The following is a 16,558-nucleotide window of genomic DNA, read 5'->3' as shown; positions in this document are numbered from 1 at the left end:
CAAAGTCAGCCCTGTGTTACCACTGTACAACCATTCCCAGGTCAACCTGCCTCTGCTTTTCCAGTATATCAGAGCAGCAACATTTTTCATCACTCACTCACTCACTCACTCACTCACTCACTCACTCACTCACTCACTCACTCACTCACTCATCTACACTGCCTAAAGGTTACATTGATTTTATCTTTACTAATCAGGGAGAAAAGTACACTGACAGGCAGCCATGAGCTGTCTGAGAGATGAGACAGAAAGAGATTCAGTTTGTTTTGCAGTGTTTAATTAAAAAGAAAAAGATACCCCTCAATTAAATACACTGCTTGAAGTCTCACGCAGAGAGCATTCATCATTTGGCTCCTAAAGATCCATGGTCTTCCAACAGAAAGGGATTCAGCTGTCAGGAGGGATGCTGCAGGACTAGGCTATGCCAGGTACAGCTGAAATCCAGAGTCATTGGGAACCAGGCTCATTAGATACAGGTGAACAGTGGGCAGCTCGAACAAGAAACCGTACACACACACAAACACTCTCTAAAGTGGGTAATAGAAATCAACCCATTTCCAAAATTTTTAGCAAAATTGTTCAATGGAGAGAGTAAATATTTATTAACTTACAATATGTGACGCACTTTAAAATTTGTATTTAACAGAAATACAAATAATAATTCCAAAATAAAAACTTACTGTCTCTCTGTTGAGCCATATTTCAAGTCAAGGACAAGCATGACAAGCCATGAATATAAAACATGGACTCTATGGAAAATGCTGTGGTCAGAGGATTGGGAACAATGAAATTTTTTATTCTTTCAAAATTGTGCAGGAAGCAAGAGAGATGTTGACAGCAGCTCATATCAGGGTGGTTTAAGCAATAATGTATAGAATATGTTACTTTCAATGAATATTTTGGTTTGTGCTCAAAGAAAAGGCTCATCCATTTGTACCACTGCCAGATGTTTGGGCACAGGTAGATTACTATTCACCTGTACAGGTGATTAACTACAAAGCTGAAATTTAAATAACCTGTACTGAACTTTGAAAATCAAGAAGCCTGAAAGAGCCCTGGAAGCTGGCCAAGAAGGTTTTGGCATTTTTTCCACTTCAGCTAATTTTCCATAAATCTTAATCATAATATTGAGAAGCCTAGAAACCCATTATTTTTGTGCCAACACTCAAATGATCTGGCCTAGTTATAGGTAAAAAAAACTAAATGCAACCCATGAAGAATGCAAAGATTGTTCAAAGAGATAGAAAATCAGAATATAAATACGCTACTTAGCATAGTTTATGCAAAATAGATGGTACTTTGTTAATGAGATTACAAGTCTCTTTGATAAAGTCAACCACAGCTTCAATACACCTAGAAGTCCTAAGGCGCTTGAATCAATAGCACAAGAAGTGCTCATTAAAAAGTAATCACTTTTCTATATGAATAGAGCACACAAGTAATGAATTAGGAATTGCTGTAGGGATCTTAAAAGTCATATCCACAGGGTAGCTACTGCAGTGCTCCTGGTGAGGCAGTGGTTACACATCTGGCAGCAAAGCCATCTCCAAACTCAACCAGAAAATGGATCCAATTTCACAATAATCTCATTAACACCTTCCCTCAAAGCCCAGAAACAGCTTATGCAGCTTTTCTGCTGCATGAATAACTTGAAGCAGTTCACACCATTCAGACACAAATACTTGTATTAGAAAAGCAACAAAGTAGAAAATCAGCAAAGTAAGAGAGGGGAAAAAACCCCTCAGGTAGAAATTTGTATAGAATCAGCACTTCTAAAAAGTGCAGATCATCAAAGGCTTGATGCTGAGCAGTAAGAAGTGACAAGCAGTGAGGCTGTGTGATCTGGATCCTTTGTTGGGTTTATCATGACACAAGCCATTAAAACATTTCCAAACAAAAATTTTCCATCAAGAAACAAGCTTAAAAGGTCATCTCTAAAACTTGCCATGCCCTGGGCAACAACAACCCTGAAGAGGACTGAGACAGCAAGCAGGTGTGTAATTCAAGTGCCTCCAAACGCTCTACCAATCAGGGCCTCACAAGCCCACCCAATGAGTGAAAAACTGATTAGCAAGTGGGAATAGAGACATGAATATACCTCTAGGAGTGTCTCGGGTGACACTGTTATGGGATTGCAATTGTCAGGATGCCCACATTTCAAAAGATACCTTTAAAAATTAGACAAAGCACACAAAACCTGCAAGGAAGTGTCAAGGATGGGCAAAACCCCCATATTCCTGGAGGAATTAAGAGACCAGAACGGTAGCTTAACACAAAGATACTGAGACATGGCACTTCCAGGCATAAGTACTTTCACAGGGGAAAAATAACAGATCTCCCAAACCTCCCTGATGCCCTGAGGAAGGTGCATGCAGAACAAGTGGCTGAAAGCAGAATCACATCAAGCTCTAAACCAGACAAGAAGTGGGTGTTTTTACATCATGAACAAGGCATGGAAAGGGACAGATGATTCTCTGTCTCCTGATGTTTTCAAACAAAGGCCAAGTGCTTTTTGGGAAAACAAGCCTCAATCAATTTATTGGATTCTGTAAAGGACATGGAAGGAAATGAAATTGCCTGTAACAATAAGGATATCAAACTACCCGATCTAATAACCTTTATTGAATTTATGTTGGAAAGGAGACAGACAGTTTTGATGTTCTAGCAGAACACCCAGGATAAAGATAGGTCTAAATGCTCATTTAGCATTTAAATTTAATAACCTTAATATACATTTCAGGAAACCTTGTGCCTTGATAGCCCCAGGAACTAAAGCCCTTTTTCATCCAAAATGTGTTTTCTGAGCAGTGTAAACTTACTAATTTACCAATAGCCTTATCCAGCTTACCAACACTCATCCTGGGCTAGGGACACTTCTGGGAATATCCAGTCGTCTGGGGCCAGTTCCAACCCTGGCTCAGGGAGGAATAAGAGTTCTGACCCGCTGGTGTGTGCTGGAAGGCTCTGTCCTTACTGAGCCAGGACCGAACTCCTGCTTCCTCTTTCCACCATAATAACAGAAACATTGATTGACAAAAAGTTTCAATTTTACAGCAAATTTTTCAGAGTCTTCTCTAAGAAAGAGCAACCTCAGCTCTGTCAGATCATCTGCTGCGCACGTTGGCAATTTGCCCGTACAAAACTTGAGCACCTTGGCTTCTGCCACGGCTCTTGAGCACCTGCAATAACCAGGTTTTCTTTATTTATTGTAGTTCAGTCTTCACAGGCACATCTTCCTCTTTCCCCTTAGCACCAATAGGTACTTCTTTGCCTTTTTATATTCCCTACTAAAGCCATCTAGAAATTTTAGAGAATATTTTCCTTTGGAAACTGTGATTGAAACAAAATATTCAACAAGAATGTGTGTGAAAACGTGTCCTTAATACATGCACACACACACAGAGATCAGCAGTATAAGTAATTCCTTCCAACAAGGTAGGTGTGATGTTCATAATTTCTGGTATTAGTTGGCAAGTTTGGAAAATAGAAAGTCATTTGAAGTTTGAATTGATTCATTCATGTTCACATTTCTTGCAAATAATCAAAATGACGCAGCTGAAATAGGAATTTTATTGGCTGTAAAATTAATGTTCCTGAAATTCCTTCTCACAGGAAATTAGGTTTCTGATTCAAGCCAAAATGAAAACTTTGAAATGGCTGAAATCCCTGTTAACCATAAAGCAAACTTTGGGCAGGCCCACCCTGCAGCACCTATGGGGTAACAAGCGATCAGTTCTGTTTTCCATTGGGTGAACAGTCAGTGACAAGTTCACAAAGCCTGTGAATCCACCTATTTCCCAAACACACCCAAGCCCCACAGATCAGCCAGGAAACCATATGTTCCTTGTCAGTAATCCACGCCTGGCCCATATTTCCCAGTTTTCCTCTGGCTGTGGCAGACGACACGCAAGGCATTGCTGCTGCAAACAACCCTGCCTGCCCAGCAGCAGAGCTCCCCTTGGCTTCACACAAACCATCCCAGCCAGCCCAGGTGGGAATTGAACTGCCTTCATGGCAAAAATGTGTTTGACCTCATTTCCACTGCATTTATCCTGCTTCAATATGGAAATTTGCATTACATGTCGGCCACTCTGAGCAGCCACGAGCCAAGTTTTGCTCCTCACTGCTGAGACCAGAGCTGGCAGCAGCCATTTCACAAGGAGGTTGTACAAATGTGGAGAGTGGAGAATTTTCTTATTCTTCCTCAGCAAAAATTAACCACTTTGAATCCATCAGGTGCCTGAAACCACCTGGTTTGAGGCAGGTGTGACAAGCAAGTCAAGCTACTTATTTCACCCCACCTGACTCACATTTGACAGAAAGAAATTGTATCACAGGCACACAGAGTAACCCAATTTAAAAAATTCAAGTATTTTGCCCTTGTATGCAAGTATTTAGTGCCCATAAATGTCATTATGGTCCATACCAGGCATATCAAAGAGAAGTATCCCTGGGCTCATTTTGTAATATCACAGCGCTCAGAATTCAGTCACAGACTTCACTCTCAAAGACCAAGCTTTCTAACTACTCTTCATATTTTTATATAATAAAAACACAGTTAGGAAGGAATTTAAAAAAATGTGCCAGAAGAGTGTTCATCAAATACTGCAACTGTTTTGCAAACCTGAACAACAACAATCACAATCGTCTAAAAAAAAGGGAATTAACTTTTCATGCACAAAGGAAAAAAGTCTAAGGAATTTATTGATCACAGCTGACAGGTATCTATTCAAGAAAGGAATTATCTGGCAACAGATGGGCCTATAACAATATTAATATCTTCACCATCTAGCTTTTAAACCATGCTTTTCTTCAGTAGTTCATAAAGCACTTTACGAATGAGGTCAAACATCTTGTAGAAAAAGGCAGAATAAGATACAACAAAGCTGAAGCTGAACAAGGATAAGCAAGAAACAAGATGCTCTCCATTTGCTTGAATTCTCTGGCACATCTCTGCCCCCAAAATCATACATTTTCAACTTCACATACATTTTCAACTTCACTTCCACAGCTGCTCTTCGGAAAGAATGCTGTTGGCACCACATCACCACAGCTTCTTGCCTCAGTGGTTTGGTCCGAAAACTCTTCAGAGCTGAGACCACATGTGCCTGTGTGGAATGTACAACAGGGTCCTCACCCTGAGTGAGAATTTGAGATCTACTGTAAAATTAATAATATATCTAGGAAGAAGGTGCTTATTATTCAGAATGGCCTGTACAGTGTTAGCAGATGACAGAACCCACACTGCTCCAAAGGCAGGAGCAGCCCCACATATTGAGCCCTGCCCAGCCCAACATCCAAAGGTTTCAAAGCCCTGCATTACTTCAGCACACACTTTGAAACTTTGTTGTTGAGTAACTTTGTGAGTGAACTCCAGTACTTGTGGGATCACAGACCTAGACAAACAAACCAAAGTCCAAAAAGAGATAGTGGCCTGAGCAAAGGGCAGAATGTCCATCAGGGGAAAAAGGAAGAAAGCAGAATAAATAAGGTCTAGACTTGGAGACCTTAAGGATCTGGCTTGGCACGGTTTCCAGAGAGGAAAATGAGTGTGGGTTACATACTGTCAGTGTTTGTGAGGGAGCTGCCTGGTCCTGTTCTCTTTGCTGGGATCTTTATGCCCGTGACTTTGCTCCTGCTGCTGCTAATTGTCTACTTCAGGATCAAACTAAGAGAAGGTGAGTCAGGACTTGGGGACAAAGACTGGGAGGGAGACAAACCTTCTCATTCAACAGGCAACTTAGGCTTGTACCATTAACTAAACTGAAGACGACTATGATCAGAAACAATTTTATAAAGTTGTACTGTATTTTAGACCATTTTGTGTTTGAAAAACACAAAGTATTTATTTACAACTTGAATTGACCCTCATTTAAAATGCCAGTTTTATATACTATACTATAGGATATTTTACTGTTTTACACTATAGAAGGTGCAACCAGAACAACAAAAAAGGCAGTTAAAGTACAGATCATTTTCTTCTGTGCTTACACTGTGCAAGTCTTCAGTGAGACAGGTAGCAGCAGTTACACCCTATAAGTAATTGGGCTTTCAGTATGTGTCTGTGTTCTTTCAAAAGTATGTATTTGCTCTTACTTTGTACCTAAGAGGACATTTGCCATGTTGCCTTTTCTATTTTTAAATGAGCTTAAACTCACTTCAAAAATCCATTTTCTGAGTAAAACAAAACCAAGCCCCGATCCCCATGCAAATGTGCAGTGATTGTAACACATCTATGTACTGAGAATTAAGGCCGCTCACTGGGCCCAAGTGTAGGGAGTTTCTTTTAGACAGGAGCATCCTGCACCTCAGACCATCCAGTCTCGATAGGATGATCTTCATGCCCTCCAGATTCGGGTCCCAGCTGCAGCAGCAGATCCACACATGCTCTTGGTTTAGGGTTCCAGCTGCCAAAGCCAGCCTTGGGGCACATTCAAACCCAAGGCTTCAACCATTCTTTCCTGCAGCTCTTTGAAAGCACTCTTGCTGACACTGGCCTAATCTTGTTCCTCAGATTCTCTGTCTGTTGATTGTTTTATCCATACGGAGTGTCAGGAGAGCTAAGAGGACAGCCCAGATTTTCTCTGTAAACTGCAGATGCTTCTTGATGCAGCTTGGTGAGAACCCTGCCGGGGACAATGTTTCACAATGCTTCTCCCACTGCAGGCTTCAGCTCTGGCAGAGCAGGCTGGGGCAGACAGGCCAGTCCTGTCCACAGGCTCTGCAGATCTCCTGAGGCCTCTCACCGGGCTGGCCTGGCGTGCACCAGCCCAGCAGGAGAAGGATTTACCCACCAGTGCAAGGACAGAAATCGCGCTTAGAAATCTCACAAGACAAACACTGTTATTTGTGCACTCAGATTTTACTCTATCATGAAAATTTGGCCCCTTAATATAAGAAAGGTCATGTACAGCCAGAAATGTAAAAATAAACAAACTTCCTGTTTTGTGCAAGTCTCCAGGCAGGCTTTAACAGAGGAAAGGTGTTTGCACACGAGCACAGACCTCAAGCTACCTTCAGGCTGCTAAAACTTGAACATTTCCTGCTAAAACTTGAACATTTCCTGTTCAAGATGTGCTTTCAGATGCTGAATTAATCTGCAAGGGAAGCCTGCTCTACATGCCTAACCCAGCCCTGCCTTGGGTTATAGATTATTCTTAGAGCAAGGTGCTGGTGGTTTTTCACACGCTAATAAAACAACAACAATAAACAGTGCAATGCCAAAACATTGTGCAATTCAGTATCTGTGAGGAAACAGAAAGGCTAAGTAACAGGAGATTAGTTTTCTTACTTGAAAGTGGTTGAAATGAAAGGTAGTGACATTATTACATTTGACTTCAGATAAAAGCAGATAAAATATTTTCCCTTCCAGTAAATTATATGAGCTCTGTGCTCATATAAAGTCAGACATTAGTTATTATGAAATAATGTTGAGCGGCTACTGAACTCCCTGTTACCTGGTGATGCTCTCACTTTTCTATTCCAGCTAGGATGAAGCAAGCCAGGAAAAGCAGGTGGGCTACTGATCCCATCACTTCAGGTATTTTGCTGGGGCTCAGACAATACTTTCATTAAGCCAGATGAACCCATCTGAAAAAAACCCACAGACATTTGCATTCGTGATGCATGATCAACTGCTGAAACAGACTGTCCTGCCTTTTTTCACAGCACTCATATCCTCCTTAGATACACTTTCTGTAGATTATTTACAGGTCTGTAAATAATCTACAGCACCAGATGTTAAATTCTGCTTCTCTTACAGCACAGAAAATTTAGCCTTGGATTTGTAATGAGTTTAAGCAAGCAATGGTTTTGTAAATTTTCTGAGATTAGTAATCAAGGGTGTAAGAGAGAGGTGAATGAGGTAGTTGGCAGAATAATTTGCCAAAGGAATATTGCTGCTGTGCTTCTCTCTTTCAAAACCAAGAAGGATGCTTGAAGGGAATCATCAGGCTTTTCAATGCCTCAGGAAAGGAGACACTTTAGTTTGCAGATCACAGGTGTTCTGGCTGGGATTCTCAAAAGGATGTGAGATGAATTCCTGTCTGTGTAATACTTCAGGCATTGCATTCCCAGCTCTGTCTCCAAGATCTTCTTTTTCTTGAGCTGTCAGAACCAACCTACTGTTTTGGCCTCCAGCCAACTTACACAAAACATCCTGAGCAGCTCTCCCTGTACAAGCAAGTGGAGCCAGCTTTAGCTTAAGACCATCAGGTGAGAGAAATAGATAAGCCTGAGAACAGACTCCTTCAAATGCTATCTATCCTACAAAACAACAGAAATTCTGCAGGTTTCAGCTGTCCATTTTCCTAGATCTCTTCTATTGAAAAAAAAATAAAAAGAAAAAAAAGAAAAAAGGAGAGAAATTTTTATTACTAAAATCAAGGCTGCCTTGCTTCATTGTTAAATAAGCATTTAATTTTTCTCTGTGCAGCGAGAGAGAAGCTCTGCATAAATATATCAGTATATAAATACCTTATAAATAAAACCAAATCATCTAACAAAAACAGCCCACATTTCTTCTGCAAAATTAGCAATGACAAGTATTTTACGGGGTTTTAATTTTATTTTTTTTTTGTTTCTCCATCCTTCTTCAAATAATCTCCAAACCTCCAACAGCATGGTCATGTTCTGAAGATGTCCAGTTATGTGGGCAGCAAGCATTTTTCTGCTCTGTCTGTACCACAGGCAGCATCAGGAGCATCAGGCCAGATCAAGGTTCTCACAGCACAGTTGTGTAAAGGAGAACATGAATTCCTAGTATAAACTAACTATGCTCTTTGCTGTTGTTTAAGGGTTTTATTCTGATTGAAAGCTGTGGAGGCAAATGAAAACAGAGCATTTCTGCTGATGTCAATAGTTCCTGCTAGTGCTTCACTGGGCATAGTAACAGCCCCAGACACACTCAGAAGATTTTCCTCTAGGATCATGGACCAACTAATAACTGTACAATTTAGACACCTTCACCTTAGCAAGATTAGTTCTTATTAATATAGGCCAGCTTTTTTTCTTTATAAAAACTCACCATAAGAAATCAGCATATTCTTATGCAATTTTTGTGTTGTTTGGATTATTTTTCAGTTGAGGAGGAAATTGCCATGGCACAAGATTCTAGGAATGCCTTCATGAATCACCATGGCCAGTGGAAGAAACCCAGGAGATCCAGAGAAAAAGAGAACAGATACAAGAACTCAAGGACATTTAAGGGAGCTTCACGTCTCAGGAAGCAAGCTTAAACCCAGTACTCAGCCCTGCAGGCTTAACAATAACCAGCTGTAAATAAATACCACACATGAAAACAAAACTGGAGAGGAGAAGCCAGTGCTGTGCCACCCTAATGAAACAGCTGCTGCCATCCAGAGTTCTTGCAAGCGGCTCTTTGAGCAGCCCAGCAGAGGCCAGAGGCCTCCTGCAATGAACTGCCTTGGTTCCCTTGTGTGACCCAGGATTTGGGGGCAGGGACAGACCCCTGCTCACCAGCCCCTCCCTGGCCTACCAAGGAGAAAGGACATAACGAGCTCCTGAGAGAGCTGAGCTGGCACATCCAAGGCAGGCAGCCTTATGAAATCGAGATGCATAAGTAACAAGCTGATATCAAGCACCGACATCTGGGAAATTGAAAAGGGTTTTGAAGGGGAAGTGACATTTATTAGCTTGTACGCTTCAGGAAAGACTGTGGGTTTTGTAAAGTGTTCTTTCCACAGAATTTGGAAGCAAAATGTAACAGTAGCGGGAAACAAAAGGATTTCTCTCTGCTGATCAAAAATGCTGAATTTTGAAACCATGGAAAGATTTAGTTAGTATTCTGTAAAACAGCTATTACTCTCCTTTAAGGACAAATCAAATGGATGACTTTTGCAAATAAACTGCAGAAGCATGGAATTATGTTTTTTGTGTGTAAATTCACATGCATTTTTAAAAAAAAATTCTTCCTTCCTGCTGCCCTGTAGCTGTAGATGCACAGTTTTAAGGGCATCTCAGATTGCCTGTGGCTGATGGCCCACAACAAAGCAACTCAAACAGTTTGCAAGTACTACTGGCTGTTAGCTTCTCTGATTCCGACTCTCAAGTTTAAACCCAAACTGGCAAGGAATGAGAAGTGACTGTCATTACTGTCCTCAGTGTTTACTGTCTCTGTCTTCTAATGATTGCTGTCTGCAATTACCTTTCAAAAAAGCTATTTATCATTACTCATCCTGTGAGAGTGGATAATGCCTTTTCTGAGATTATGTGTGGTTTGCACAGTTTCAGTTCTCATAGACTTTTAAGAACTTCTTGGAATAATTTTACAGAAATACTTAATAGGACCATGACCACAGGTTTAAAAAAACACTGTAATTTATCAGTCTGTGGGGAAAAAAGGAATTTAAACAGCAAGCACCCTTACACACTCTCCCCCATTTTAATACTACCCAAATTAAAAAAGATAATTCATCACACTGGTTTATATCTGTGCAAATAACACAGCACACATTGCACAGGTGAAGAGGCAATTATTTAGAAATGGAAACAATCTTTTGCAAGGAAGTTGAGACAGCTGCTGCAAAGAATTTACTTTCTACATTTAAGAAGAACACTGCCTTCTTAAAGCAGTGATCTGGGATATTGATCAGATGCTAAAGGAATTCTAACAGACAGAATACCAAACACTCCCTCTCTCACTGCCCAAGAAAAGATTGGCCAGGACCACGTGTAAAAAATACAGAATAAAAATTGATTTTGTTAATTCCACAGTGTGCCTGAGAATGGGGAGATTTGAAATGTCAAGAAGAGGTAACACTCTTGAACAGCACTTCATTGTAAAATAGTGGTATGGATACCAAAGACAATACTGTACATAGACTCTGTGCCTTTGACAGAACTGCTTATTGAGCTGTAACTGCTAACATGTAGGAGGATCTGACATTCACGACTTAGCAACATGCACTGAAAATTCTCAGGCCTTGTTGTTTTCAGTTCCCTTACTGAAAAGTGTCAAGAAATATGTTTTCATGCTACCAGCATAAAACACACCATACAACTCCTTCAAAAAGGGAAAATACATATTTAAGTAACACCACAGAACAACATCTTTGTCTAGATAAACTGTACAAGCATTCTCTAAACATATATGGAGAGTAATTGCAAGGAAATAACATATCTTCAATTACTGCTGTCACTGAAGAGTCCTCTCTCTTCCTGTCTCTAGCAATAATGTGAAGTTAGACTCTACTCCACCTACAACCAGTAAGCATGTTTAAAACCTTCCTGCCTGTGACTGCTCCCCTTTCACTTCCCAGAACAGAATTTCAGGTGTCAACATTTAAGCTGGAAAGTACAGATAAAGTACAAAGAATAAAGATAAAGTACAAAAGTAAAGATAAAAAGTACAAAAATAAAGATAAAGTACAAAGAATGAGAAAGCACTTTTGGCTGGGGAATGACTGAAGAAAGTGATTGATAGGTGTCTGTTCCAAAGTCTGCAGTGATGCTGCCCAAGGATGCTAGAGCAGGGGCAGGTTAAAAAGACACAAAAAGTGCTTTTGGTTCTTTTTTTCCTCAAGACACACAGAAGGGTTAAAATGCTTGCCAGAGGAAATTTTTTAAAAGCAATTAGCTAAAAATCCAGAGGCAGAGAAATACTGATAAAGACTGATACATCAGCAAGTATTCGAAAATCGCTCGAGGCTGGAAGAATATTTGGGAAAGAGCTACTTTCTAATATAGCAATCATAGTTACACACACCCCAAGGCAAATACCAGTAGCCTCAGAGATCTGGGAGAGCTAGTCACTTAGCCTGGCCCAGCAGAGACATTCCTATAGACTTACCTTCAAAAACTCTGGTAGGATTTGCCTCAAACCAAACAGAATATTTTAACACTACAGGAATTATCACAGTATTTCCAATGCTTTTAATTTGTATTAATATTACTGCTCTATATTTTTTCAAGTGAGGTATGAAAGCCCCAAACAACTGAGCAGCCTGAAAATCAAAAGTTTCAAATTTTCCACAGGTGTAGTCAATATTTTATTCCATCTGTTTGATGTCTTCTGTGGCCCAATTAAAAGTTGCTATTCAGCTGGACTGTCAAACAGAAGAATACTTCAAGAAACACTTCGTACTATAGTTCCTTATTGCTTTGAGCAATAAACCTTTTGTTTAAAGTTTTTCACTGGAGTTGCATACCTGCCATTTACAAAAGCTTTATCTGAGAAATAATCTGTAGAATGAGTCCAACATTTATTATGAACCCTGAGGTTATCATTTTTAAAAATGAAGATGTATTAAGTCTTTTTTGTAAGACCCACATGACTCACTTTTCAAATTATTTAAGCAGAATTAATTGCTGTAATTGTATTTGAAATTGCTCATGTATTATAAAGCTGGTTTGTGAAGTGCCTTGAGAACAATTTCTTTTTTTGCATGCTGTAGTTTTTGCTGTAGATATGTTATATGTAAAAAGGTAACCATGAGACTTGAGAATTGCACAATATTCCAGATAATTTGAATTATTACATAAAACCTGAATCTGTAAACCTTGACTATTTTTATGACTGATCACACTTAGGGCTTAGGTTTTCCTGTATGACAATGGCTGTTTAATTAGTACATATTTAATCAATGCAAGTGATAGCTATGCACAAGCTATGCTGACCTGAAAATACTATTAATTTTTCACTGACAAAAGGTTCATTTAGTATTTGAAGAAAGACATATCTCAGTGAAAACAATATTGTTTCAAGAATATTATATTTGCAGCTTTAAGGATTAAATACAAGTGCAATTAAACCAATATTGATCTAACTAATCAGACCAATCCAAAATCAATGAATTCAAGCAACGTGCTGTCCACCCACCAAATGAGATCTGCAACTAATACTACACCATATCAAAAATACCTTAAAGATTTTTATATAGCTTTTTCTTAAACTTTTGTAGGAAAAATCCACTGAGACATCCTTCTAAATGCATGTGTATCCATTTTGACCTACATTTACATATCCCAAACTTGCCACTTCTTTGACAACCTCCCTACTCACGCAGCATTGTGTCTGTGTTACCAAGCTGGATGGGGCTCTCTTCCCCTTTTTGAAAAGCAGAATATCTCTGGTTTTGAAGGAAAGCAGGCAAGACTGCTACCTGCTAATTCCCCAGGTAATGTGGATGCAGTTGAGAATGACTATACATGAACAGAAATTACCATCTCTGTTGCTGTTGTCATACGTTACCCAAACGACGCAGAGCCAAAGCCAACGAGAACTTCTGTCACACAAGCGTGCTGACAGATGGCAGCTGTCTAAACTGAGAATAGCACCAAAAATACACTGCTCAGGAGTGAAGGAGAATGTAGTCAGAAATTTTATGATTTGTTTTGTTATCTGAAAACCACAGTAGATCCTATCCCAATAAACTCAGTAGAACCACTTGTGGACTGGGGGGCATTTCAACTTCCAGTGTGATGTTCAAATCTCCTCTGTTAAGGCAGCTGAAGATTCTTCTTTTAACTACAGAAATCAGGAGTTTATTGGAAAATGTTTAAAAAACACTGGTACTTAAGAACCAGGCAATTGTGCCACCCTTCTGGCAGCCCTGCAGACCACTTGCACTAATCCATGTTTTTAAGGCTCTGTAACTTCTAAAATTGCAGTTCTCAGAAGTAATCTGCTCACTTCAAATATCCTCCAAGCTTATGTCTGAGCGCCAAAAGCCATACAGAGAATAAACAACTTTATTTTATAACAGAATTACAGAAAGCAAAATATCACTTAATACAACTTTAAGCTACTATAAATCTAATTTGGCATTTTAACTATACACAGAGTCAACAGCAAAAAAAAAAAAAAACCCAAACAAACAACCCCCCAGCAAGAACAAATTAAAAATAAACCCAATATAATTAACAGGTTTTTGCCATGGCAGTCTCAACTGATGGTACTCTCGTACTACTTCATGAGTGGAGTTCATCTTACATCTTTTATTCCGTAGCCTAAAAACCTGCATTAACCATTAGAGGAAAGCATGTGAAACATAAACCTTCTCTGTAACAGAAATGTCAGTTCTAACATGGAGACACAGTGAGGTTTAATAGCAAGCGAGCATTCTACACATGTATCCAAACAATGGAAGTACTGAAATTGGGACACGGTAAGAAAAAAAAAGCACTACGGTTTTAAGCTGCCTAGATCATCTCTTGTTGGAAAAAGAGAAAGATATTTTGTTCTTCCTTCTTTCCTTATCTGGAATGCTGCAGACAGCAAAAAGTCTGCAAAAAGTTGAGCATTGGCACCAAAGTGCAAAAAGAACACAGTGCTCAGTCAGAAGAAATCTGTCTGCAACTCCTTCTCCTCTACAGACTGCCACACCATCTCTGCTCCACAGAGAGGAGAACCTTGGAAAAGAAAGAGTTACAGAGATACCAGTATAAAATTTATCCAAAGAAATATATTTTTTCAAATTTTAGCAAATGTTTTATTTTTATAAAAAACTTCATTATGTGATATCATATATTTACCTGAATAATCTGAAAAAAAATCTGTAAATTACTCCAGTAAGAGATTTCACTTGAAATATCTGAAAAAACTATATCTAAATTAGTAAAGATCCTCCTTCCTGCACAATTATCACCTACTCCAGTGAACAATGATTTCCAGACTTCTTTTGTTCACTTTCATATAATTAAGAACCAGTTTCAAAAATACAAGTATTTGTGCAAAAGAAGATCATATCCTCTAGAACTTCATTTAAAAAAACCAAAACTCTAAGATTGTTAAGAAGTGGTTATAAAAATAAACAAGAAAGACTGTAAGGGAATATAGACCAAAGATGTTAAAAGGAGTTTGGTATTGGCATTTAAGTCGTGAACATCTGGTCATTGTTGCTAGGCCTGGTGGATTCAGTGGAGTCATGATGACTTGGAATGACTACAGTTCTTCATGGTCAGTGACATTTATATTTCTGGAAGAAAAAATGATATGGAAGGTTACATAAGCAGTTCTAACAGATAGTATGTCAGTGTCACATCAGAATCAGAAAGTAACTTTCTCAATGCAGGGTTCTTTGGTTTTTTTTACAAGAGGGAACGTTATTTAATTTAAAAAAATGTTGCATTGACCAAAATCCCCTTCAGTCATTAGGCATACAGTACTACACTTTTTCATCTTCAAAATTCTCATGTCATTTTAATTGCAACCCCTTGACAGTTTACTGAAAATTTTAATCCACAACCTAGAACATAAAAAAGGAAGGTACTTGTTCAATGCAGTAATTCTTCAGAATGAGAATGCAGTATATTTTACTTCTATTAGAGAAAACAAGTCTACACCAAGAATTCTGCTGTAGTCATCAGAGCTTTCGCTGCCTCAGAAACAACTATGCAAAATTCATTGCATGACTCCATTGCCTTAGCACAGGAAAGCAAAAGGCTCTTGACAGATAGTCAAGGCACTTCAGGGGACTTTCTTTTGTTTAGATGACTAAATTTTCCCCTTAAAGTTTAACTGAAAGGCATCAGTCAAACAAGTCTCCAGGTCTGACACAAAAGTAGCATGGAGAAATGTCCTCTTTTATTCTCTCACAAGCATTGAAGACCAGGAACCTGTAAAGCAATTGACAAACTCAGACAAGAACAACTGACACACTCCAGTCCTTTGCAAACAACCATTCCAAAAGGTCTATGTTTTTCAAAAATGGAAAAAAAAAGCCCTTCAGACAATTGAAGGAATTCTTTGAATGCTTTTTTCCCCCGAATAAAATTTTTACAAAGTAGTTAAATATTTGATGAAGGAACAGAATCAACTTTGCAGCTGGTCACTAATGTAGAAACGTGGTGCAAACCTGCCAAAATAATTTTCTCCTCCCATGATCCAGTCCCCTCTCAAAAGATGTAATGACTTCTATGGGATATATTGTGTTGAACACTGATTGAAGATTAAGGTAGCATGAAGAACCTGGCACATTCTACACACATGTAAGAGAAGAGGCAATCCCTGCTTGCAAGACCTTTAAATTCACACTGATTAATAATGAATGCAAAATGTGATGGTAGCACACAGACTAGTAAAACCCTGCAAATCCAAACCATCTGTTCTGCTGTCTCAGTGTATCTTTCTACCTTATATCCTGTGATGGAAGTGCTGAAAATATGCAAGGGGTGGTTTGAGTGTGCATGTTTAATGTTGCTGTGTACCAAGGGACCAGTGAAATCACCCAAAGCACAGGCATTCTCCTTACTGCAAACAGCTCTCACAAAACTGATGAGCATTTTTCCAAGTCTTCTAGAACATTTATGTGATGTGGGGACTCATCAACCCCCCCTATCTCACAGTTCAGTACAGTTCCCTGTCCTCCCCTGTGCTTTTAAACCCAAACTGGTGCATATATGTTATACCCATTTTCAGTGTCACTAAGCAACAAAGGCATGAAACAAACCCAACTGAATGCTGAAATAAAGGTACAATGAAAAAACAGACATTTGTGCAGTATTTCTTATTTTTGGTGCTTTTCCCCAGCTCTCCCTCACAAGCAACCCCACCTCCAGTGTTATTTTTCGTTTCTAGCATTATCTAATGTGAAAACAA

At 39.2% G+C, this 16,558-nt stretch overlaps 2 protein-coding genes across 13 annotated transcripts in view; one reads left to right on the top strand and one right to left on the bottom strand.

Annotated features, from left to right (window-relative positions):
- Positions 1–5,469: 5,469 nt before the first annotated feature.
- Positions 5,470–9,882, top strand: SMLR1 (small leucine rich protein 1). The gene is made up of 2 exons (XM_059469009.1): positions 5,470–5,678; positions 9,082–9,882. The coding sequence occupies exons 1-2, from the start codon at positions 5,546–5,548 to the stop codon at positions 9,234–9,236; spliced, it is 288 nt and encodes a 95-aa protein (XP_059324992.1). The 5' UTR covers positions 5,470–5,545; the 3' UTR covers positions 9,237–9,882.
- A 3,810-nt stretch (positions 9,883–13,692) lies between these two features.
- The window catches only part of EPB41L2 (erythrocyte membrane protein band 4.1 like 2), a 107,006-nt gene continuing 104,140 nt past the window's right edge, over positions 13,693–16,558 (bottom strand). For all 12 annotated transcript variants that reach the window (XM_059468741.1, XM_059468729.1, XM_059468737.1 and 9 more), the window contains one exon: positions 13,693–14,936. The gene's annotated coding sequence lies outside the window, so the exon portion shown is untranslated. The remainder of the gene's footprint in view (positions 14,937–16,558) is intronic.

Source organism: Ammospiza nelsoni, chromosome 3 (assembly GCF_027579445.1).
Source record: "Ammospiza nelsoni isolate bAmmNel1 chromosome 3, bAmmNel1.pri, whole genome shotgun sequence".
Lineage (NCBI taxonomy): Eukaryota > Metazoa > Chordata > Aves > Passeriformes > Passerellidae > Ammospiza > Ammospiza nelsoni.
This window is presented reverse-complemented; position numbering and strand designations above follow the sequence as displayed.